The sequence below is a fragment of the Vulpes lagopus genome, chromosome 7 (genome assembly GCF_018345385.1).
Source record: "Vulpes lagopus strain Blue_001 chromosome 7, ASM1834538v1, whole genome shotgun sequence".
NCBI lineage: Eukaryota > Metazoa > Chordata > Mammalia > Carnivora > Canidae > Vulpes > Vulpes lagopus.
In genome coordinates, this window is record NC_054830.1 from 130,694,367 (window position 1) to 130,720,433 (window position 26,067).

The window sequence follows — 26,067 nt, forward strand, 5'->3', positions numbered from 1 at the left end:
GAAAATGCAGAGCTTGGTCACATTGGTTTCAAACTCACAAAAATTCTTGATGCCTCAGATTTCTAGTCTGTTCTAAAGCTGATCCCTGCTTATGGCTCAAGATAATTCAGCATGACATGAGCTATATAGGATCGTGCATGGGAAATCCACTGATGAGTGTTTTCCATTCTGCTTCTTAGATCATGAAATCTAATTGACGCATTATAACAAGAGTTCCAAAAATTAATCCATTGGACTAGAAAGAGTAGATCAAAATGGAGGGTAGGAAAATTGTTGGCAAAAATATTTCTTCAGGTGTATGCAAGTGTGAGAATGCATCACTTGCTCCCCGGGCTGATCTCAAATGACCTCTCCTCAACTTCTGGGCCAATGATCTGAGCTTCAATGTCCTACAGGCTCACACACACCCCAACACTTGCACGCTGCCCATTCCTGAAAGACCCTGCAAACTCTCATGGAGCTAACTTTGTCCCAGCCTGGCCTGACACTGTCATGTGGGCACAGTACTGCTTTAAAAGATCTTGAGAGGGTCCCATGTGCAGGGTTTTCTAGCACCAGGTCCAGGGCACAGGAACCAGATGAACAGGTAATGGGGGCCAGGGAGCTGTGGCTGATGCTGCAGGGCCTCAGTCACCATCCCCCGTAGGGCATAGCACAGGTGCTCAGGTGAGTAAACATGTACAAAGTCCATGGTCGGGTCAGATATATCACAGAAATGGTCTGGAAGTGTGTAATTTTGTGCTCACCTCCCACAGCCACCTTGGGATGGGGGTGGGAGGTCATACCCTTCCCCAGCTCCTCCTTGCTTTCCAAAGGCTGTGGTGGAGCTGGCTTCAGCATTTCATTTTTTTTTACCTTTTTTTTTTTTAAGTTTTATTTATTTATGATAGTCACAGAGAGAGAGAGAGAGAGAGAGAGAGAGGCAGAGACACAGGCAGAAGGAGAAGCAGGCTCCATGCACCGGGAGCCCGACGTGGGGTTCGATCCCGGGTCTCCAGGATCGCGCCCTGGGCCGAAGGCAGGCACCAAACCGCTGCGCCACCCAGGGATCCCTGGCTTCAGCATTTCAGATGACAGATTTAGGAAGAAAAGTTAATTTATCCATCAACCAGTAAGTGAAGGATATGCAATGGTACGTTGTGCTTCATTCATCTAACAGAAATGTGTCCCATACCTGCTGGCCACTAAGGGCACCAGGCAGAGCCTAGGGAATTATTTACTGTAAGTGCCAAGACCTGCATGTGTAACATGGGATTAAATATTACTTTCTTTCACCTTTTGAAAAGATAGTTTTTTTTTTCAATTGATCTAAAACACAAGAAGTCAAGGTGATACAGGTACTGTGGAGGTTGTGATGGAATTTAGACAACCCAGGAAAAGAATTCAAGGGCTCTAGCCTAGTTCTTATGTTCTGGTTGGCCAGGGCCCCAAGAATCGCTGATAAGGAGAACATCCAGTCGTCCCCATCTCATACTAGGGGCAAACTTACAGGCAACCAGAATACAGGGCATGCTCAAGGGCTGAAGAAAGCTCTTCATAAAACCAAGTCAGTGAGACTGGAACTCATCCAAAGGATTGTGTCCTTAGAGCCACAGTGGCAGCTGAGGCCTTCAGGAACTTTCACATCCCCCCAAAATAAGAACTCAGGCTATTTTGGAAACTGGTCAAGATAGGCTTTAAAGAAGGCTTTGAGCACAGATCAAGGGTGGGGGGCTAGTGTTAGGTATTCTCTCTTTATTTTTTTGTATATTTTTTACTGCAGTTTGATTGGCCAACATATACTGTAACACCCAGTGCTCATCCTGTCAAGTCCCCCTCAATGCCCATCACCCAGTCACCCCATACCCAGCCAACCTCCCCTTCCACTATCCCTTATTCGTATCCCAGAGTTCGGAGTCTCTAATGTTCTGTCACCCATTCTGAATTTTCCCACTCATTTTCTCTCCTTCCCCCCCCTAATTCCTTTTAATATTTTTATATTTCTTATATCAATTAAACCATATAATGTTTGTCCTTATCCAATTGACTTACTTCACTCAGCATAAACCCTCCAGTTCTATCCACGTTGAAGCAAATGGTGGGTATTCGTCATTTCTAATGGCTGAATAATATTCCATTATATATATATACCACATCTTCTTTAACAATTCATCTTTTGATGGACTTCGAGACTCCGCCCACCATTTGGCTATTGTGGAAATTGCTGCTATAAACATTGGGGTGCAGATGTCTCGGCTTTTCACTGCATCTGTATATTTGGGGTAAATCCCCAGTAGAGCAACTGCTGGGGCAGTAGGGGGGCTCTAGTTTTAGCTCCTTGAGGAACCTCCACACAGTTTTCCATAGTGGCTGCACCAGTTCACAGCCCACCAACAATGCAAGAGGGTTCCCCTTTCTCCACATCCTCTCCAACATTTGTTGTTTCCTATCTTGTTAATTTTCCCCATTCTTACTGGTGTGAGGTGGTATCTCATTGTGGTTTTGATTTGTATTTCCCTGATGGCCAGTGATGCAGAGCATTTTCTCATGTGCATGTTGGCCATGTCCATGTCTTCCTCTGTGAGATTTCTGTTCATGTCTTTTGCCCATTTTATGATTGGATTCTTTGCTTCTTTGCTGTTGAGTTTAATAAGTTCTTCATAGATCTTGGATACTAGCCCTTTATCTGATATGTTATTGCAAATATCTTCTCCCATTCTGTAGGTTTTCTTTCAGTTTTATTGACTATTTATTTTGCTGTGCAGAAGCTTTTTATCTTGATGAAGCTCCAATAGTTCATTTTTGCTTTTGTTTCCCTTGCCTTCATAAATGTCTCTTGCAAGAAATTACTGTGGACAAGTTCAAAAAAGGGTGTTGCCTGTGTTCTCCTCTAGGATTTTCATGGCTTTTTGTCTCGCATTTAGATCTTTCATCCATTTTGACTTTATCTTTGTGTATGGTGCAAGAGAATGGTACAGTTTCATTCTTGTGCTGTCCAATTTTCCCAGCACCATTTAATGAAGAGACTATCCTTTTTTTCTAGTGGAATAATTCCTGTTTGTCAAACATTAGTAGACTATAGAGTTGAGGTCCATTTCTGGGTTCTCTATTCTGTTCCATTGATCTATGTGTCTGCTTTTGTGCCAGGACCACACTGTCTTGATGATCACAGCTTTGTAGTAGAACTTGAAATCCGACATTGTGATGCCCCTGGCTCTGGTTTCCTTTTTCAATATTTCCCTGGATATTTGGGGTCTTTTCTGATTCCACACAAATTTTAAGATGATTTGTTCCAACTCTCTGAAGAAAGTCCATGGTATTTTGATAGGGATTAGATTGAACGCATAAATTGCCCTGGGTAGCATACACATTTTCACGATGTTTATTCTTCCAATCCATGAGCATGGAATATTTTTCCATCTCTTTGTGTCTTCCTCAATTTCTTTCAGAAGTGTTCTGTAGTTTTGGGGGTATAGATCATGTATATCTTTGGTTAGGTTCATTCCTAGGTAACTTATGCTTTTGTATGCAAATGTAAATGGGATTGACTCCTTAATTTCTCTTTCTTCAGTCTCATTGTTAGTGTATAGAAAGGCCACTGACTTCTGGGCATTGATTTTGTATCCTACCATATTGCTGAATTGTTGTATGGGTTCTAGCAATCTCAGGGTGGAATCCTTTGGGTTTTCTACATAGAGTATCATGTCATCGGTGAAGAGGGAGAGTTTGACTTCTTTGCCAATTTGAATGCCTTTTATTTCTTTTTGTTGTCTGACTTCTGAATCTAGGACTTTTAGTACTATGTTGAATAACAGTGGAGAGAGTGGACATTCTGTCGTTTTCTAGATCTTAGGGGAAATACTTTCAGTGTTTCCCCATTGAGAATGATATTTGCTGTAGGCTTTTCATAGATAGTGTTTAAGATGTTGAGGAATGTTCTCCTTATCCCTACACTCTGAAGAGTTTTGATCAGGAATGGATGCTGTATTTTGTTAAATAGATGCATTCTCTGCATTTATTGAGAGGATCATATGGCTGTTTTTCTTCTCTTGTTGATGTGATCTATCACGTTGATTGTTTTATGAGTGTTGAACCAACACTTGCATCCTAGGGACAAATCCCACGTGGTCATGGTGAATAATCTTTTTTTTTTTTTTTTTGAGTGAATAATCTTTTTAAAGTACTGTTGGATCCTATTGGCTAGTATCTTGTTGAGAATTTTTGCACTTGTGTTCATCAGGGATATTGGTGTTTTTGGTGACCAATTTGTCTGGTTTTGGAATCAAGGTGATACTGGCCTCATAAAACGGGTTTGGAAGTATTCCTGCCCCTTTTATCTTTCGGGCAGTTTTAGTAGAATATTGTTTCTTTTTTAAAAGTTTGATAGATGGCAGCCTGGGTCCTTTAGCGGTTTAGCACCACCTTCAGCCCAGGCCGTGATCCTGGAGACCCGGGATTGAGTCCCTCCCTGCATGTAGCCTGCCTCTCCCTCTGCCTGTGTCTCTGCCTCTGTGTGTGTGTCTCTCATGAATAAATAAATAAAATCTTTTTTAAAAAGTTTGATAGAATTCCCCTGGGAAGCCATCTGGCTCTGGACTTTTGTGTCTTGGGAGGTTTTTGATGACTGCTTCAATTTCCTCCCTGGTTATCGGCCTGTTCAGGTTTTCTACTTCTTCCTGTTCCAGTTTTGGTAATTTGTGGTTTTCCAGAAATGCATCCATTTCTTCTAGATTGCCTAATTTATTGGTATATAGCATGCTCATAATATGTTTTTAAAATCATTTGTATTTCCTTGGTTAAATTGTGATCTCTCCTTTCTCATTCATGCTTTTATTAATTTGAGTCTTTTCTCTTTTGTTTTTAATAAGGCTGGCTAATGGTTTATCTATCTTATTAATTCTTTCAAATAACCAACTCCTGGTTCTGTTGATCTGTTCTGCTGTTCCTCTGGTCTCTATTTCATTGAGTTCTGCTTGAATCGTTATTAACTCTCTTCCTCTGTGTGGTGTAGGTTTTATTTGTTCTTCTTTCTCCAGTTCCTTTGGGTGCGAGGTTAGCTTGTGTATTTGAGTTTTTTTTTTCCATTTTGTTGAGGGAGGCTTGTATTGCGATGTATTTCCCTCTTAGGACTGCTTTTGCTGTATCCCAAAGATTTAAATGGTTGTATCTTAATTTTCATTAGTTTCCATGAATCTTTTACTTCTCTAATTTTCTGGTTGACAGAGTCATCTTTCAGTGGGATGCTCTTTAACCTCCACGTGTTTGAGTATATTCCAAATTTCTTTTTGTGATTGAGTTCTATTTTCAAAGCACTGTGGTCTGAAAATACACGGAGAGAATCCCAATCTTCTGGTATCAGTTGAGACCTGATTTGTGACCCTTATGTCATTTATTCTGAACAAAGTTTCATGTGCACTTGAGAAGAATGTGTATTCAGTTGTGTTGGATGCAAAGTTCTGTATATATCTGTGAAATCCATCTGGTCCAGTGTATCATTCAAGGCCCTTGTTTCCTTGGTGATGTTGTGCTTAGAAGATCTGTCATTTGCAGAAAGTGCCGTGTTGAAGTCTCCTACTATTAGTGTATTATTATTAAAATATGTCTTTACTTTGGTTATTAATTGATATACTTGGCAGATCCCACATTAGGGGCATGAATATTCATGATTGTTAGGTCTTCTTGTTGGATAGATCCTTTAAGTATGATATAGTGTCCCTGTTCATCTCTTACTACAGTCTTTGGGATCAACTTTATCTGATATGAGGATGGCTACCCCAGCTTTCCTCTGAGTACCATCTGAATGGTAAATGGTTCTCCAACCTTTCATTTTCATGCTGTAGTGTCCTTAGGTCTAAAATGTAGACAACCGATAGATGGGTCTTGCTTTTTTTATCCAGTCCAAAACCCTGCTTCTTTTGATGGGATCATTTATCCCATTCAAGTTCAGAGTAACTATTGAAAGATATGAATTTAGTGTCATCGTAATACTACTCAGTCCCTATTTTTGTGGATTATCTATTTGTGCTTCCTCTTTCTTTTCCAGGGTCCCCCATATTATTTCTTGCAGATCTGGTTTGGTGGTCACATATTCTTTCAGTTTCTGCCTATCTTGGAAGCTCTTTATCTCTCCTTCTATTCTGAATGAGAGCCTTTCTGGATGTAGTATTTGCGGCTGCATATTCTTCTCATTTAGTACCTTGAATATATCCTTCCAGCCCTTTCTGGCCTGCCAGGTGTCTGTGGAGAGATCTTCTGTTAATATTATATTTCTCCCTATATGAGTTGAGAATCTCTTGTCTCTTTCTGCTTTGAGGATTTTCTCTTTATCTTTGGAATTTGCAAGTTTCACTATTAAATGTCATGGGGTTGAATGGTTTTTATTGATTTTGGGGGTGACCTCTCTATTTCGTGGATCTGAATGCCTATTTCTTTCTCTAAATTAGGGAGGTGCTCAGTATGATTTGTTGAAATATGCTTTCTGGCCCTCTCTCCCATGCAGCGCTCTCTGAAACCCCAATTATATGTAGATTTTTTTTCTTCTGAGGCTATCATTTATTTTCCTTAACCTTTCCTCATGGTCTTTTAACTGTTTTTCTCTTTTTTCCTCAGCTTCCTTCCTTGATATCAACTTGTCTTCTATGTCACTCACTCTTTCTTCTACCTCATTAGCCCTCATTTTTAGGACCTCCAGTTTGGATTGCATCTAATTTAATTGTTTTTTAAATTTTGGGCTGATTAGATCTAAATTCTACAGTCATGAGGTCTCTTGAATCCTTTATGATTTTTTCTAGAGCCACCAGTAGCTTTGTAATTGTGCTTCTGAATTGGCTTTCTGACATCTAATTGCAATCCATATTCTCTAACTCTGTGGCAGAGAGTACTGTTTCTGCTTCTTTCTTTTGTGGTGAGTTCTTCCTTCTAGTCATTTTGTGTAGTGCACAGTGGCTGTATGAGTGGGCTGAGTCAAGAATATCCTCCATGACCTCAGTAAATTTCACCCTAGATGATACTGACGAGGTCAGAGACCAGAAATTGCAAAGAAAGATCATAATGAAATAAAACAAATGGACCACTAAAGTGAAAAACAAATTTTAAAACAAAGTAGTAAAAATTAAAAGGCCAAGAATCCCAAAGAGGAAGAAAAATGAAAAGAAAAAAGGAAGAGAAAAAAGTAAAGAGGGAAAAAAAGGAGAAGAAAAAAAGGGAGGGGTTGGGAGATGGTGGTGGTGACAACATTGTAGTGGAGGGAGAATGTAGTCCACCTGAGGGGTCCCAGTTGGTGAATCTCTTGGTTCTGAGTATATTAAGTTCTGTATGTTAGAATATGCTGAGTCCTAAATTGATATATACCAGAAATACCCGTAGAAAGCCCCAACATTGACTACCAAAACATAAATGAGATAAAAGGGGGGGGGCAAATGGGAATGAAGAGAGAATATAATCTCACAGAGTGAACCAGCATGGTATACCACTTGGTTCTGGGTGCATGCTGGTCATGTTTTAGAAGGTATTAACTTCTGCCACTGTAGAACAAAATGACACAGGGAAAACACGAAAGAAAAGAAAACAAAAAAACCCATCTCATATATCTCCCAAAAATAAGTTGGGTATTTTGAAGAGAATCTAGACATGGAAAATATACCTAAGACCTGTAATTGTACATGTATGAAAGTCTAAAAGGAAGAAACTTGGGGGGGAGGGGCAAGATGGCGGAGGAGTAGGGTCTCCAGGTCACCTGTCCTCAGCAAATTACCTAGAAAACCATCCAATCATCCTGAAAACCTACGAATTCGGCCTGAGATTTAAAGAGAGACCAGCTGGAACGCTACAGTGAGAAGAGTTCGCGCTTCTATCAAGGTAGGAAGACGGGAAAAAAAGAAATAAAGACACAAAAGGCCTCCAAGGGGGAGGGGCCCCGCGAGGAGCCGGGCTAAGGCCGGGGCGAGTGTCCCCAGGACAGGAGAGCCCCGTCCCGGAGGAGCAGGAGCTGCACCGACCTTCCCCGCGGAAAGGGGCTCCCCGGGAATTGGAGCAGGATCCCCAGAAAGGCGGGGATGCCCTCGGGCTCCCTGGGACAGTAACAGAGGAACTGCGCCCCGGAGAGTGCGCCGAGCTCCCTAAGGGCTGCAGCGCTCGGCGGGACCCGGAGCAGCTCGGAGGGGCTCGGGCGGCGGCTCCGCGGAGGGGGCTGCGCGGCTCCGGGAACAGCTCAGAGGGACTCGGGCGGCGGCTCCGCAGAGGGGGCTGCGGGGCTCCGGGAACAGCTCAGCGGCGGCGGCTCGGGCGGAGGAAGAAGCTCCGCGCGGAGGGGGCTGCGCGGCTCCGGGAACAGCTCGGAGGGGCTCGGGCGGCGGCTCCGCGGAGGGGGCTGCGCGGCTCCGGGAACAGCTCAGCGGCGGCGGCTCGCGCAGAGGAAGAAGCTCCGCGCGGAGGGGGCTGCGCGGCTCCGGGAACAGCTCGGAGAGGCTCGGGCGGCGGCTCCGCGGAGGGAGCTGCACCGCCGGGAGCGCGAATCCAACAGCGCAGGCCCCGGAGCACAGGGCGCCGGGACACAGCCCAGGATCCGGCCTCCCCCGGGACAGGCAGAGGCCGGGAGGGCCCAGGACAGCAAGGACGCTCCTGCCTGGAACTGAGCAGATCAGCGGCCCCGCCCCGGAGCCCCCAGGCCCTGCAGAAGGAGAGCCCCGGAGCTACTGCGGGGGCTGACTCCAGGGTCCCAGAGCTGCCCCCGCCACTGTGGCTTCCTCCCGGGGCCTCACGGGGTGAACAACCCCCACCGAGCCCTGCACCAGGCAGGGGCAGAGCAGCTCCCCCAAGTGCCAACACCTGAGAATCAGCACAGCAGGCCCCTCCCCCAGAAGACCAGCGAGACGGACCAGTTCCAAGGGAAGTCAAGGGACTTAAACTACACAGAATCGGAAGATACTCCCCGTGGTTTTTTTTGTTTTTTGTTTTTTTGTTTTTGTTTTTGTTTTGTTTTGTTTTGTTTTGTTTTGTGCTTTTTTTTTCTCTCTTTCTTCTTGATTTCTGATTGCTTCCCCCACACCCCCTTTTTTCTTTTTTCTCCTTTCTTTCTTTTTCTTTCTTTTTCTTCTCTTTTTCCCCTATTTTTTTTCTTCTTTCTCTTTTTTCTTTTTCTCTTTTCTTTCCTTCTCTCTCTTTTTCTCCTTTTCCCAATACAACTTGTTTTTGGCCACTCTGCACTGAGCAAAATGACTAGAAGGAAAACCCCTCAAAAAAAAGAATCAGAAACAGCCCACTCTCCCACAGAGTTACAAAATATGGATTACAATTCAATGTCAGAAAGCCAATTCAGAAGCACTATTTTACAGCTACTGGTGGCTCTAGAAAAAACCATAAAGGACTCAAGAGACTTCATGACTGCAGAATTTAGATCTAATCAGGCAGAAATTAAAAATCAATTAAATGAGATGCAATCCAAGCTAGAAGTCCTAACGACGAGGCTTGACGAGGTGGAAGAACGAGTGAGTGACATAGAAGACAAGTTGATGGCAAAGAGGGAAACTGAGGAAAAAAGAGACAGGCAATTAAAAGACCATGAGGATAGATTAAGGGAAATAAATGATAGCCTGAGGAAGAAAAACCTACGTTTAATTGGGGTTCCCAAGGGCGCGGAAAGGGACAGAGGGCCAGAATATGTATTTGAACAAATCCTAGCTGAAAACTTTCCGAATCTGGGAAGGGAAACAGGCATTCAGATCCAGGAAATAGAGAGATCCCCCCCTAAAATCAACAAAAACCGTTCAACACCTCGACATTTAATAGTGAAGCTTGCAAATTCCAAAGATAAGGAGAAGATCCTTAAAGCAGCAAGAGAAAAAAAGTCCCTGACTTTTATGGGGAGGAATATTAGGGTAACAGCAGACCTCTCCACAGAGACCTGGCAGGCCAGAAAGGGCTGGCAGGATATATTCAGGGTCCTAAATGAAAAGAACATGCAACCAAGAATACTTTACCCCGCAAGGCTTTCATTCAAAATGGAAGGAGAGATAAAGAGCTTCCAAGACAGGCAGGAACTGAAAGAATATGTAACCTCCAAACCAGCTCTGCAAGAAATTTTAAGGGGGACTCTTAAAATTCCCCTTTAAGAAGAAGTTCAGTGGAACAATCCACAAAAACAAGGACTGAATAGATATGATGACACTAAACTCCTATCTATCAATAGTAACTCTGAATGTGAACGGGCTTAATGACCCCATCAAAAGGCGCAGGGTTTCAGACTGGATAAAAAAGCAGGACCCATCTATTTGCTGTCTACAAGAGACTCATTTTAGACAGAAGGACACCTACAACCTGAAAATAAAAGGTTGGAGAACCATTTACCATTCAAATGGTCCTCAAAAGAAAGCAGGGGTTGCCATCCTTATATCAGATAAATTAAAATTTACCCCGAAGACTATAGTGAGAGATGAAGAGGGACACTATCTCATACTCAAAGGATCTATCCAACAAGAGGACTTAACACTCCTCAATATATATGCCCCGAATGTGGGAGCTGCCAAATATTTAAACCAATTAATAACCAAACTCAAGAAATACCTTGATAATAATACACTTATACTTGGTGACTTCAATCTAGCTCTTTCTACCCTGGATAGGTCTTCTAAGCACAATATCTCCAAAGAAACGAGAGCTTTAAATGATACACTGGACCAGATGGATTTCACAGATATCTACAGAACTTTACATCCAAACTCAACTGAATACACATTCTTCTCAAGTGCACATGGAACTTTCTCCAGAATAGACCACATACTGGGTCACAAATCGGGTCTGAACCGATACCAAAAGATCGGGATAGTCCCCTGTATATTCTCAGACCATAATGCCTTGAAATTAGAACTTAATCACAACAAGAAATATGGAAGGACCACAAACACGTGGAGGTTAAGGACCATCCTGCTAAAAGATGAAAAGGTCAACCAGGAAATTAAGGAAGAATTAAAAAGATTCATGGAAACTAATGAAAATGAAGATACAACCGTTCAAAATCTTTGGGATGCAGCAAAAGCAGTCCTGAGGGGGAAATACATCGCAATACAAGCATACATTCAAAAACTGGAAAGATCTCAAATTCAAAAGCTCACCTTACACATAAAGGAACTAGAGAAAAAGCAACAAATAGACCCCACCCCCAGCAGAAGAAGAGAGTTAATTAAAATTCGAGCAGAACTCAATGATATCGAGACCAAAAGAACTGTGGAACAGATCAACAGAACCAGGAGTTGGTTCTTTGAAAGAATTAATAAGATAGATAAACCATTAGCCAACCTTATTAAAAAGAAGAGAGAGAAGACTCAAATTAATAAAATCATGAATGAGAAAGGGGACATCACTACCAACACCAAGGAAATACAAACGATTTTAAAAACATATTATGAACAGCTGTATGCCAATAAATTAGGAAATCTAGAAGAAATGGACGCATTCCTGGAAAGCCACAAACTACCAAAACTGGAGCAGGAAGAAATAGAAAACCTGAACAGGCCAATAACCAGGGAGGAAATTGAAGCAGTCATCAAAAACCTCCCAAGACACAAGAGTCCAGGGCCAGATGGCTTCCCAGGGGAATTCTATCAAACGTTTAAAGAAGAAATCATACCTATTCTACTAAAGCTGTTTGGAAAGATAGAAAGAGATGGAGTACTTCCAAATTCGTTCTATGAGGCCAGCATCACCTTAATTCCGAAACCAGACAAAGACCCCACCAAAAAGGAGAATTACAGACCAATATCCCTGATGAACATGGATGCAAAAATTCTCAACAAGATACTAGCCAATAGGATCCAACAACACATTAAGAAAATTATTCACCATGACCAAGTAGGATTTATCCCTGGGACACAAGGCTGGTTCAACACTCGTAAAACCATCAATGTGATTCATCATATCAGCAAGAGAAAAACCAAGAACCATATGATACTCTCATTAGATGCAGAGAAAGCATTTGACAAAATACAGCATCCATTCCTGATCAAAACCCTTCAGAGTGTTGGGATAGAGGGAACTTTCCTCGACATCTTAAAAGCCATCTACGAAAAGCCCACAGCAAATATCATTCTCAATGGGGAAGCACTGGGAGCCTTTCCCCTAAGATCAGGAACAAGACAGGGATGTCCACTCTCACCACTGCTGTTCAACATAGTTCTGGAAGTCCTCGCCTCAGCAATCAGACAACAAAAAGACATTAAAGGCATTCAAATTGGCAAAGAAGAAGTCAAACTCTCCCTCTTCGCCGATGACATGATACTCTACATAGAAAACCCAAAAGCCTCCACCCCCAGATTGCTAGAACTCATACAGCAATTTGGTAGCGTGGCAGGATACAAAATCAACGCCCAGAAATCAATGGCATTTCTATACACTAACAATGAGACTGAAGAAAGAGAAATTAAGGAGTCAATCCCATTTACAATTGCACCCAAAAGCATAAGATACCTAGGAATAAACCTAACCAAAGAGGTAAAAGATCTATACCCTAAAAACTATAGAACACTTCTGAAAGAAATTGAGGAAGACACAAAGAGATGGAAAAATATTCCATGCTCATGGATTGGCAGAATTAATATTGTAAAAATGTCAATGTTACCCAGGGCAATTTATACGTTTAATGCAATCCCTATCAAAATACCATGGACTTTCTTCAGAGAGTTAGAACAAATTATCTTAAGATTTGTGTGGAATCAGAAAAGACCCCGAATAGCCAGGGGAATTTTAAAAAAGAAAACCTTAGCTGGGGGCATCACAATGCCAGATTTCAGGTTGTATTACAAAGCTGTGGTCATCAAGACAGTGTGGTACTGGCACAAAAACAGACACATAGATCAATGGAACAGAATAGAGAACCCAGAAGTGGACCCTGAAATGTACGGCCATCTAATATTCGATAAAGGAGGAAAGACTATCCATTGGAAGAAAGACAGTCTCTTCAATAAATGGTGCTGGGAAAATTGGACATCCACATGCAGAAGAATGAAACTGGACCACTCTCTTTCACCATACACAAAGATAAACTCAAAATGGATGAGAGATCTAAATGTGAGACAAGATTCCATCAAAATCCTAGAGGAGAACACAGGCAACACCCTTTCTGAACTTGGCCACAGTAACTTCTTGCAAGATACATCCACGAAGGCAAAAGAAACAAAAGCAAAAATGAACTATTGGGACTTCATCAAGATAAGAAGCTTTTGCACAGCAAAGGATACAGTCAACAAAACTAAAAGACAACCTACAGAATGGGAGAAGATATTTGCAAATGACATATCAGATAAAGGGCTAGTTTCCAAAATCTATAAAGAACTTATTAAACTCAACACCAAAGAAACAAACAATCCAATCATGAAATGGGCAAAAGACATGAAGAGAAATCTCACAGAGGAAGACATGGACATGGCCAACATGCACATGAGAAAATGCTCTGCATCACTTGCCATCAGGGAAATACAAATCAAAACCACAATGAGATACCACCTCACACCAGTGAGAATGGGGAAAATTAACAAGGCAGGAAACAACAAATGTTGGAGAGGATGCGGAGAAAAGGGAACCCTCTTACACTGTTGGTGGGAATGTGAACTGGTGCAGCCACTCTGGAAAACTGTGTGGAGGTTCCTCAAAGAGTTAAAAATAGACCTGCCCTACGACCCAGCAATTGCACTGTTGGGGATTTACCCCAAAGATTCAGAAGCAATGAAACGTCGGGACACCTGCACCCCGATGTTTCTATCAGCAATGGCCACAATAGCCAAAGTGTGGAAGGAGCCTCGGTGTCCATCGAAAGATGAATGGATAAAGAAGATGTGGTTTATGTATACAATGGAATATTACTCAGCAATTAGAAACGACAAATACCCACCATTTGCTTCAACGTGGATGGAACTGGAGGGTATTATGCTGAGTGAAATAAGTCAATCGGAGAAGGACAAACAGTGTATGTTCTCATTCATTTGGGGAATATGAATAATAGTGAAAGGGAATATAAAGGAAGGGAAAAGAAATGTTGGGAAATATCAGGAAGGGAGACAGAACATAAAGACTCCTAACTCGGGGAAACGAACTAGGGGTGGTGGAAGGGGAGGAGGGCGGGTGTTGGAGGGGAATGGGTGATGGGCACTGAGGTGGACACTTGACGGGATGAGCACTGGGTGTTTTTCTGTATGTTGGTAAATTAAACACCAATAAAAAAATAAAAAAAGAAACAAAAAAAATAAAAAAAAAAATAAAAGGAAGAAACTTAAAAATGAGGAGGTGGTAAAATATTGTAGTTAAGGTGGAAAAAGAGAAAAACATTGGAAATTTATAGTCTGATATAAAAACGAGTTGTAGTGGAAAAAGGAAAGAAAAAAGGAGGGGTACCCTCTGGTTCTATTTATGGTAAATCCCTGGAACTTTCCAGCATTGCTTGGTCAAGAACTTCTTTTTCCCCTGTTCTTCCAGCTGGTGTTCTAGAGGAAGAGTCTGCTGTGCTGATTCTCAGGTATCTGTGCCTGGGGCGATACCCTATCCCCTGCCTGGTGCAGGGCTCTGCGGAGCCATGAGGCCTGTGTTCCCTGGTGGCCCTGCCTCTCCCAGGCACAGGGTGAAATGAGGAGGAAAAACAACAATGACGGTGGCCTGATTTCTAGCTCTGGAGTCAGCTCCCCACTAGTTGACTAATGTAGTCTCCCAGTCCATGCTGGCCTAGATGCCCCCAGGTTGGTGCAGGTGTGCTGATCCGCACAGCTTGCAAGGCGCCCAGCGGCAGGAGAGTTTTCACTGTCCTGTGCCCTCCCCGCCTCCACCTGTCCCAGGGGAAGTGCAGGATTGTGGGCTTTGTCTGCTTGGCGCCCCGGGATCTAGGCCCTGTGCTGCTGGAATTGTGACTCTGGGGCCTGAGGCTCCTGAAGGCATCATGATGTAGACACCTGTGTCTGGAGCCGCCTGCCTAACCAACCGTCTTTTCCCAGATGCCCTGCCTCGTGCGCGCTCCAGCTCTTTACCGAGATTGGCCCATGGTTTGTGGTGAGCTCTCCCGGGGTGCACTTCCTCTATTAGTGAGTCCGTGAAACTGGAGGCTTCACTGCCCCTCCCGCTATTCTGCCCGATTTCCCTGCTAAGTGCTTTTGCATCCCGGAAGAATCCGGTGCAGATTTTTTAAAGTTCCTGCTTCTTCAGGCGGGGCATTCCTGTCCTGGGGGCTCTCACTGCCAGCTTTAGCCTAGCTCCTCCTGGTGCACCCCCCCCCCACTTGATTCTTTTTTATTTTTTTCCACCTTCCTACCTTGCTCAAAGTGAAAACCCTTCTCTCTGTAGCATTACAGCTGTTCTCTCTTTAAATCTCAGGTCGAATTTGTAGGTGTTCAGGATGGTATGAAGGCTAGGTAAGTTGGTGGGGCCAGGTGAGTTGAGGACCCCTTCTCCTCTGCCATCTTGCCCCATGCCCAGTCTTAGGTATTCTCATTCCAGAATGTTTCTTCAGCCTGAGGCAGCCAAGAGCTCTGTCTTTCTTGCTTGTATCCAGGTTTGCCCTGTGTGCTCTGAGACTCACTGCACTGGTACTGAGGCAAAATTGACCAAGAACAGCAGTACCAGCAGTGTGTTGGTGTGAGACTTAGAGTAAGTAGGTTAGGCAAGCAGTGTGGGCACTCTTGAAGATCGTTATTGCCATTTGCTGAAGATCATTATTGCTGAGGGGTGGGGAATGGGAATGGCACCAGCCAGCTCTTTTGTCCCCAGGGAGGGGTCTCCTTGCTTGTTGCTCTCAGGGAAACACTCTCAGAAGAGCTAATAATCTCCCCCGTGTGTCCCAGGAGTTTTTCAGATTTCTTTTTTTATGTTGTCTGTCTCTGGTTTGTTTGTCTGCCTTCTCTCCAGGAGCAGCAGAGTGTACTCTCGGCTCTATCCCAGCCAACCCTGTTGACATTTAAAACTCCAAACTTTAGGGATGTTTTGTGGCTAGGAGCCTGTGCTGGTCTTCTGGGGAGGGTCTTTTCTCACAGGGACTGATGGAGGCAGATTTGTTGGAGATGGGCAATCATGACAGTGTGCAGGGGCAAGGTGACTATGCAGCCAGTGTTAGGGAGAAACCACTCTGAGCAAGTGGCTCTGCATCTATCCTGAGGGGTAAGGAAGGAAAATGGGGTCTATTCACTCTTTTGTACCCTAGAGGCATCTCTGTGAACTCTACCTCTCATAGATGCACTCCAAGAAGAGTGAACAATCTCTCCTTCACATGCCTTAGGCCTTCCTCAGATCACACCATCTAACCCCAGGTTGTCTGCCTGCCTTCTCTCCAGGAATAGGGCAGTGCCCTCAGGTCTCTAACCCAGGGAAGCCTATCAACTTTTGAAAGTCCAGTCTTCATGTCCCACTGGTTGCAAAAACTCATGAAAATAAGCCCCTCTCATTTTTCTAGCATATGGCTTTGGGGAAGCGTTCTCCTTTCTCTCTTGCCTTTCTCCATGACCAGGACCGCCTTCTCTCTGCAGCACCCATGATCCAGCACCCATGATCCTTGAGGGAGGAGGCCAGCTTAGGGTCCTTCTACAAAGCCACCATCTTAGCTCCCCCTTCCCCAGTACTTCACTTATAACTGAAACCTTGTACTTTTTGACCACTTATTCCAATTCACCCTCCTCTCACCCTCTGCCTCTGCCTCTCCATGAGCCTGACTCTTTTTCTATAAATTTATGTCATTTTAGTTTTAGATTCCACATACCAGTTAGATCATGCAGTATTTGTCTCTGTCTGTCTGATTTATTTGACTTGGCACAATACGTTCAGGGTACATCCATTTCATTACAAATGATAGAATTTCCTCATTTTCTATGGTTGAATAATATGTTTAATTTTTGACAACCTATTGAACAGTTTTCCAGAGGCTTGCTGTTTCTTTTTTTTTTAAGGTTTTATTTTTAACTAATCTCCACACCCAACATGGGGCTCAAACTCACAGCTGCAAGATTGAGTCTCGCCTTCTACTAACTGTTCCAGCCAGGTGCCCCAAGGCTTTCTGTTTCTAATCTAAGTGCTGTTGCAGTGAGTTGGGATCTGATACCCTCAGTTTGGTATAACAAATCTGATGATCCTCTGCCACCCTGTGCACTTGGTCTTCCTAACTCCCCTGCCTTTCCTATTTCTGCAGGTCACTCCACTGATCAGAGACATGACACAGCCCAACCAGTCCCTTCACATCCCGTTATCTACATCCTTCACCTCTATTGTTCCATACAATATGGGATGGACAGTCTTACCTAAGGCAACTGCCACAAACATTGAAAAGGCATTGGGAAATGGGAAGTTGCTAGAGGTGGTCTCTATAATTAGGGAGACTCTAGAGACAGTATCCAGTTCCCCAGTGAGCATTGCAGTGACTGGAGATTCTGGCAATGGCATGTCCTCATTCGTCAACGCACTGCGGGAAATTGGGCATGATGAGAAGGACTCAGCTCCCACCGGGGTGGTAAGGACCACCCAGGTTCCCACTTGCTACTCTTCCTCCCACTTTCCCTACATGGAACTATGGGATCTACCTGGAACAGGGACAGGCACCCAAAGCTTGGAGAACTATCTGGAGAAGATACATTTTAGCCAGTATGACCTTTTCATCATCATTGCATCTGAACAGTTCAGCATGAATCTTGTGAAGCTTGTCAAAGCCATCCAAGGACAGGGGAAAAGGTTCTACATTGTCTGGACCAAGCTGGACAGGGACCTCAGCACACGTGTCCTTCCAGAGGAACAAGTCCTGCAGAATATACGGGAGAATATCCAGGAAACTCTCCGGAAAGTAGGAGTGTGTGAACCCATCATATTCCTGGTCTCCAGCTTTGAGCCCTTATTGCATGACTTCCCAGAGCTTAGGGACACCTTGAACAGGGACATTTCTGATATCAGATACTGTGGTCCCCTAGAGAACCTGTCTGACACCTGTGAAAAGATCATTAATGACAAAGTGACTTCTTTTCAGGAGCAAATAGGCTCAAAGACTTTCCAGGACATCCTGGGCATCCAGGATGAAGATGATCTGGGGCAGTGTCTGATTGCCTACCACTCGTTCTTTGGTGTGGATGATAAGTCTCTCCAGCAGATGGCCCAGAGTATGGGGAAACCCATGGAGGAGTACAGGGCCATTATGAAGTCTCGGGATCTGCACACTGTCCTCACCGGGGACTGGGCATTATCTTGCATGAATTGTAAAACAGCATCTTACTTATATTCGATTCTGAGCTATATCCCCTTCTTAGGTGATACTGTTATCAACTACCTGAGAGTGTGGAAACACAGACACTTCCTTGAAATAGTTGCCAAGGACACCAGAAGCATTGTGAAGAAAATCCTGACAGACTCCATCATGTGAAGAGTTGGACATCATCAGACTCCTTCTGGAGGGAAGTCAGGACATCTGGGGTCCTCTCCTCACTCTGTATCCTTTCTGAATTCTCAGTCAAGCTCATTATTTCCACTTTCATTGGTTCTAAGTTCCTCAAGGCAAATGAACTGACTTGTTCATTTTGAACCCATGCCAGGAAACGCTAAAATATGTTCTACTTCTTGTCACTTATTAAACAAGCTGGATTCAAAGGTGAAAGAATTTACTCTGTGACAGTTTCATTCTGACATTCCCTTATCACTTAACATGAACATCCTTTCTCCAAGCCCTCTTGGTTCCCCATGTCCCTTCAGTTCTCACCTCTCAGTCCATGGACTCACAAAGACATGCCCAGATGCAGAGGGGAGAACATCCTTTGGGATTTTTCTTTTGGGGAAATATGATGGAGTATGTGTTCAGCTATTCTTTGAAAAGTATCCAAGGCTGAGAGCCAAGATCAGTCTGGTATCCTGCAAAGCTCTGTCCTAATACTTTTCCCCAGCAATTGCACAAAACACTTATATACAGAAAAGGATACAGGAAATGGACACAATGGCCACAGTTACTGGGATTGGAAAACTGTTGAATGCATAAGCAAAACTGACTATTGTAAGTAGTAACACTGCCTCCCACACACACCTTCCAAGAATTCATGCCCTTCACATGCACATGCCCATGGTGGGCCTGTAATAAGAAGTAGTACCTGTTAGATAATATGTCTTATGAATGAATATTTGTCAACTTAAAGTTACCTGCTATGTTGTGTTCTTTGCCAAATTATTTCCTATGTTGGTCAAAGGAAACTAAATTTGGTCATCAGCATTGAGGAAAATAACCCATTTCTAATGATCTTACTATTTATACAATTATCCCAGCCTATAGAGACACTAAGGAAATTCCCCTATTGGAAATCACTTCAGACCTTAGTTCTAGATTTTCCCCATACTGTGTATATATATATATTTTTAAACTGTTTTTTTTTTAACCGACTTTTTACAATGACATTTGAAACCTCACTCTCCACACCAAAAGTAACATAATCTGGTTCCCACTTTGGAATCATTGATTCTTCACAAGAGAAAATCTCCCTTCCTGCATCATCCACCATCAACCCCTTGACCTTACTTTATTTACCTAGAAGGATTACACACAGAAAGGAATCTAATCAGAATTTGATGGACATGTTGGAACTACACCACTGGGTAAAATTTTGGCCATTAAATCTTTGGAACTGAAAGCAGAAGATGATTAAAGAAAACTTGGACAAAAGAAAGAAGGGAATGAAGAAGTGGCACAGTGTGATTTTATCATACGAAAATAAGATAATCTGCCATTCCCTTTTTCTAGATGACTGTCCTTAGTAACGATGACATTACTGCTAAAAATAATTTCTCGCTGAAGGTATCCTGTGAAAACCTCTAATCCCTATTCTCACTTCAACTAGTTGCTTTCCCAGCCTGAAGCACAAGCCTCACTCACATCCATCCATTACTTTGGTGGTGCTGGTGCTTCTTGGATTCCCTGTTCCCTGGTCATTTACATTGAGTCCATTCTCATAAAGAGAAAAAAAAAGGGTTCTCTGGGAGGTGAACCTTCTGAGTCTTTGTGCTTTGAATTAATGCCTTCATTTTATGATCACTTGTAATAAACAGTTTAACTGGCTATAAGATTCTGGAAATGGCATTATTTTCTCTTAGAACTCTGAAGATCTCCTTCCTTCCAGCATGCCATGTTGCCAGTAAAAAGCCCAACACCAATTTCATTCTCATTCCTTGGATGGTCACCTGAGTAGGAAAATTATAGGAACTCCTCATCCCTGGGGTTCAGAAGTGTCACCAGGAGCTAGTGACCTGGAGCACTTCTACTCACCACTCAGCATTCAGAGGCTCCTTAAATGACAGCTGTTTGAAAAAGACATGGAAGAATCTGAAATGCATATTACCAAGTGAGAGAAACCAATCTGGATGGAAAGGCTAAATACTGCACGAGTCCAAATGCCTAACATTCAGAAAAAGGCAAAACTGTAGAGATGAGAAAAAGATCAGTGGGATCCCAAGGGTTCAGGGGAGGGAGGGATAAATTGGTGGAGCACAGAGGCTATTTAGAGCCATGAAATCACACTGTGTGATATGATACTGGTGGATCAATGGTGGATAAACTATACTTTTGTCAAAACCCATAGAATACACAACACCAGGAGTGAATCCATTGTAAACTGCCGATGTGGAGGGAGAAAGATGGATCAATTTGAGTTCATGAATTGTACGCTGTGTGAGTTGTTGACAGTGGGGAAGCTGTACTTGTCTGAGGGCAAGGAATACATGGGAACCCTCTATACTTTCTGCTTAATTTTGCTGTGATACTGAAACTTCTCTAAAAAATAGTTCATCGAAAAAGAAAATGTCTGCTGACATCATTCCTTGGCTTTGGCAATTGTCCCTTGTTATACTTTCTTAGCGTAATAATGTTCACAGCTAGCTACAATAGGATACGTATGATATTACACACACACATACACACAGAATAAAGCAAGATGTTAATATAGATACCTGTGAACTCAACTCCCAGATTAGGAACTGGAATGTTACTTATATCACTGGATATTCCCACAAGCTTCACCCCATATCCTGTCTCTACATCTCTTCTCAGATGTACATACAGATCCTTTGAATTTTGTGTTTAAAGTTTTCGTTTTGCTTTCTTTAGTTATTGTCATAGGTGTGTGTTTCCTCAGACATTATATCATTGAGTTTTGCTTCCTTGGGTGCTTTAGAAAAATGATACGATTTTCTGTGCCATCTTCTGTTAGCTGCTTTACATTTACAATCATATCTATCACGTGTGTTTTCCATTTTGCAAAGATAGCATATGCAATCTATCTATTCCCTGCCAATGGAATTTGGGATTGGGGTTCTTCACAGTTGTTTCTTTCTCTTCAACACAGTTCTGCTAAAAACATCTTACACGTGTTTCTGGTACACCTGTGTAGAACCTTCTCTAGAAGTGTGTGGAATTTCTGGGTGATAGCATATGGATTCTTACACATTGCATGAAAGAAAGACAAGGCACTGCTTACCAAACAGCCTGGAATCTCTCATCATTCAGACATTTTCTGTATTTCTGTTACTTCTCAATTGGTCAGTTGAGAAGGATCTGCCTACCCTTATATCTCAAATGTAGAGTCCACTTGTGACTTGGTGCCTGTGACCACCCATTTCTCTCTGGAGGAGGCTACATGGTATCAGATCACATCTGCATCTGTAGCAGCTTCCTGAGTCATGTCCTTTAAGCTCTGGAGGAGCTGCTGGCTATTCTTCTGGGTCTTCCTCTGAACAGACTTTGCCACAGGTGCTGGGATTGTCTGACACACCCACACGGTTCTCTAGTCCAGCTCTAACATCGCACAAGGAGTACTGCTACAAAATATAATATTTTAGACATAGGTTTCACGCTGAACTAGATAAACTAAATAAAGTCTAACCCACAAGTTTGTGTTTTGGGGCCCTAGCCCCCATTACAATTGTATTTATAGGACATTCTTGAAGGGGATAATGAACATTAGCTGAGGTCAGAGACACATACACAGAAAAAGTCCATATGAGGACACAGCAGAAGGTGGCCATCTCTGCAAGCCAAGGAAAGAGGCTTCAGGAGAAGCAAAACCTACTGGCGCCTTGATTTAAGACTTCCAGCCTCCAGAAGAGTGAGAAAATAAGTTTATGTTGTTTAAGCCCCCCAGGCCATGGTATTTTGCTATAGCAGCCCTAGAAAACAAACCTCTTGAAAGTAGGAGCAGTTTCCTGGATACAGACTGATTCTCAGTAGGTTTTCCTTTTTTTTTTTTTTAAGATTTTTTAAATTTTATATATTCATGATAGACATGATTTATATATTCATGATAGACAGAGAGAGAGAGGGAGAGAGAGAGAGAGAGGCAGAGACACAGGCATTGGGAGAAGCAGGCTCCATGCCAGGATCCCCATGCCAGACTCGATTCCGGGACTCCAGGACCACGCCCTGGCCCAAAGGCAGGTGCTAAAGCGCTGAGCCACCCAGGGATCCCCTATTCTCAGTAGGTTTTTATTCCAATTCAGTACCTCAGCTTCTCTCCGTTTGATTGGCAGTGTTTTTTTTTTAAGATTTTCTTTCTTCTTTCTTTTCTTTTCTTTCTTTCTTTCTTTCTTTCTTTCTTTCTTTCTTTCTTTCTTTCTTTCATTTATGAGAGACACACACTAACACACAGGGAGAGGCAGAGACACAGGCAGAGGGAGAAGCAGGCCCCCCACAAGGCAATGGACGTGGGACTCTATCCCGGATCTCCAGGATCACGCCCTGGGATGAAGGTGGTGCTAAACCGCCGAGCCACCCGGGCTGCCCCTGATTGGCAGTGTTTGAGGAGGACTCCAAAGAGCCAGACCCCCATTCACTGAATTGTCAGTTTCATTCAGTTTCATTGTCACTGAAACTTTGAAAATTCTCCTTTTCTTCCTGCCAGCACCATGGCCCGTCCTGGGGAGCTGCTACCTGGATGCATGGGCCCAAGAGGCTCCTGGCCGGCCTCCACCCAATCTCCCACAGAGGCTCTACCATCATCCCTTCATCATCACCACACAACACTGGTTGGAGTCCAGTGTGTGACAGAGCCAGAGTGGCCCACTGAGACCCTGAGTGTGCTCTGAGTCCTAAGCCCAAGGCTGGGTTCATGTCCCAGGCCTTCCCCTGGGAGCACAGGCAGGGCAGGAGGGCAGCAGGGCAGCAGGGCAGCAGGACTGCAGGCCTTGAAGGGCAGCAGGGCAGCAGGCCTGGCAGGGCAGCAGGGCATCAGGCCTCGCAGGGCAGGAGGGCTGCAGGCTTCCCACGGCAGGAGGGCAGCAGGGCAGCAGGACTGCAGGCCTCGCAGGGCAGCAGGGCAGCAGGGCAGCAGGCCTCACAGGGCTGCAGGCTTCCCAGGGCAGTAGGGCAACAGGCCTCCCAGGGCTGCAGGGCTGGCAGGGCAGCAGGGCAGGCCCTCGGGGAAGCAGGCCACCCGCCCCCTCAGCCTTGGGAGGCTCCTGAGCTCGCCCCGCAGGGCTTCCCCAGGGAAGGGCTGGCCACGCACACCCTAGGGGCTGAGTGCCCCTGGCCCCTTCAGGCCCACGCCGAGCCCCTCCCCCTCGCCTGGGGCCTCCATGCTGGTGCTCAAGGCCTCTGCAGCAGGAAGATGGGCCCCGCCCCTCCGCCCTCCCCCCACTGCTGGGCGGGGCTGCACGGGACCACGTGGGCGGCTTTGTGATGCGTTAGCACGTGGGTGCACCGCTCAGAGGCTCCCTGTGTGCTTGACCTGGAGAGGAGTCAGACGCCTTGGAGACCCTCTCCAAGGTCTTACGCTCCCACCCCCGACCCTGCGCACAGCTAGCCCTAAATGGGCCATTTATTTTCTAAGTTCCTTCGCCTTCCCCGCCGCCGGCCCTGCCCCGCCCTCGCCCGCTGGTCACTCCTGCCTGTGACACCGCCCATCCGGGCCGCCACCACCCTGCCGCCCCTGCACCTGCCCCCTGCTCTGGGCGCAGGCATCCCAGCGGATCGCAGGCCTGTACCAGCTCGCTGCCACGCGGAGCCCAGGAGGCGGCAGCCGCTCCCCCAGGCCGGTGCCCCCTCTGGGCCTCCTCCCCGCGGTGAGCTGGGGGAACCCCCCGGGTGGACGTGTGCTGTCTGCGCGCAGTTCCCTGATGTTCCGGCCCTCGGGGACTGTGAGGATCCCTCCTCCGTGCGCAGGTTCGCTCTCCTGCCTTCACTACCTGCACAGGTAGCCAGGGCTGCGAGTCAGGTACCATCCCCTCCCCTCCCCCTTTCGAGCCCACAGGGCACGGAGGAGGAGGTCCCAGAGCACCCGGAGGACAGACGGAGGCTCCTGTAGAGACCAAAGGGCCGGATGGTGGGAGTGGCCGCCCCCAAGCCACAGGGATACACAGTTGTCATCGGAGCCCCCGGAGACCAGTGGCATTCTCAGCCCCCACCAAGCCAGCCCTGCAACTCTGCACCACGTCCCGTCCCCTCAGGAGAGCGCCCGTGGGACAGCACCCAGATGTCTCTGATGTCCTCCTCTGAAGGCCGCGTGGCCACCTCTTTATGCGGTCCGTGGGAGATGTCCTCGGGAAGCCCGACAGGGACGCGGCGGTGCTCTCGGGCCCAACCCCACGCTGCCCCTTGCCGCAGGACACATCCGCGGAGGAGGCGGAGACTGAAAAGCATCAGCCCGTCCAGAGCGTGCGGGAGCCTGGAGGAAGGACGTACAGGCTGGGGAGCCCTCAGGCGTCTCATCCCGGAGCCGGCTCCAGCAGCATCTGCCAGCAGCGGGCACCGCCAGAGGAAACTAGGCATGGCCCTAGCCTGCCGCTGCCGCCACCGCTACCACTGCTGGGGGGTCGCGGGGACTTGCCCCCACCCCCTAAGCTTCCTTGCGTTGCCACTGACAAGGACCTGGGCCCCTTGCAGAACAGCGAGTGTCCGGGGGACGACACCTGGAAGGACAGAACACAGACCCTGGCCGACCGCGGGCCGCTCAGCCTGCCCCTTCCTCCCCACTGGCCTCGGGGACGCAGGCTCTCCGCCTCCGGCCACTCCCGCTTCCCACGTCCGGGTGCCTCCCACCGACGGGGCTGACCCTCCTGGCAGGCCCCGATCCTATCTGTCCTCCGTGTTCCCCAACACAACGCGGTGGTCGGGAACCAGGACGTGTCGTTCCTCAATCTCCTCCTCTTGCTGTTCCTGCTGATTCGCTTCCTCCCCTTAGTTCCAGGGCCATCGGGGAAACTCCGCTTCAGGGAGCTCCTCTTCCACCAGGCCGCCCAGGACAGCTCCCTCTGGCCGCCCCACACCTCCTACCACCTCGGCCTCCTTACACCCGCCTCCTGCACAAAAGGATCCCCAAGCCCTGTGTGTGTAGACTCTGCCCCGCTCTTCCTGACAACCCCTCTTCCAGGCCACTCCACAGAGGGCTCCGTCCTCGGAGTCCAGCCTGGCCCCTCTAAGCCGACTTCTACCATGGCAGCAAAGTCATCTACTCTGACCTCCAAGCCGATTTCACGACCTGCTGTCGTGGACGTGGACACTGCGCCTCCTTCCCGGGCTGTCCTCAGCGCGCCCCCACACCGCAGGATGAGCTGTCCTCCGTGTGCCCGGGGCCGCGGCAGTGTGACGCAGAGATGCCCTGCGAAAGTCGCAGCATCCGCCAGTGCACCGACATCGATGGCCCCGGCGCCACCCCACGTCATCAAGTCTTCGGCCTCCACATCACCCCTCAGCCCACGCATGGGACTCTTGCTGGGAGGCAGCAAACAGCTTTTCTTCCCGGTGCTCCTATCGCCACTGGCTTGCCCAACCTCAGTTCTGGAGCCACCACCACCCCAGGAGGCAGCACCTCTGCAAACCCCAGCGCTCACTCGGACCCCGATGCCATGGATACCACATCTCCCTCCCGGGCTGTCATCTTCCAGGCCCCCCCAGGGTCCCGGAAGAACCATTTGTCATTTTACAAGGCACTTCCAGGTTCTGGCAACGCACCACCCAGTAGCAGCACTGCCTTGGCCCACGGCTCTACCAGTTTACCTCAAAAGTCTGCCAGCATCCTGGCCCCCGGTTCTAAGCACCCTAACGCAGGAATCACCTCTCAGCCCACAATTGGACGTCACAGTGGGCAACAGGCTAACAAGTCCTACGTGTTCGGAAAAACAGTA

General features: G+C 46.0%; 2 protein-coding genes across 3 annotated transcripts in view; both read left to right on the forward strand.

Moving 5' to 3' along the window:
* The window catches only part of LOC121496231 (T-cell-specific guanine nucleotide triphosphate-binding protein 2-like), a 91,354-nt gene that overhangs the window by 13,621 nt on the left and 51,666 nt on the right, over nucleotides 1-26,067 (forward strand). Inside the window, exon 3 of one of the 2 annotated variants that reach the window (XM_041764608.1) lies at nucleotides 17,126-20,788. The exons of the other annotated variant lie outside the window; for it this stretch is intronic. Within the exon in view, the coding sequence (XP_041620542.1) occupies nucleotides 17,147-18,340 (1,194 nt within the window). The 5' untranslated portion in view covers nucleotides 17,126-17,146 and the 3' untranslated portion in view covers nucleotides 18,341-20,788. Of the gene's footprint in view, nucleotides 1-17,125; nucleotides 20,789-26,067 lie in introns of those variants that run through there. 2 annotated transcript variants of the gene reach the window in all.
* Nucleotides 23,754-26,067, forward strand: part of LOC121494556 (nuclear pore-associated protein 1-like) — a 7,432-nt gene continuing 5,118 nt past the window's right edge. Inside the window, 6 exon segments of the mRNA XM_041761101.1 lie at nucleotides 23,754-23,983; nucleotides 23,985-24,137; nucleotides 24,442-24,989; nucleotides 25,156-25,241; nucleotides 25,244-25,642; nucleotides 25,645-26,049. Coding sequence (XP_041617035.1) covers nucleotides 23,754-23,983; nucleotides 23,985-24,137; nucleotides 24,442-24,989; nucleotides 25,156-25,241; nucleotides 25,244-25,642; nucleotides 25,645-26,049 — 1,821 coding nt within the window.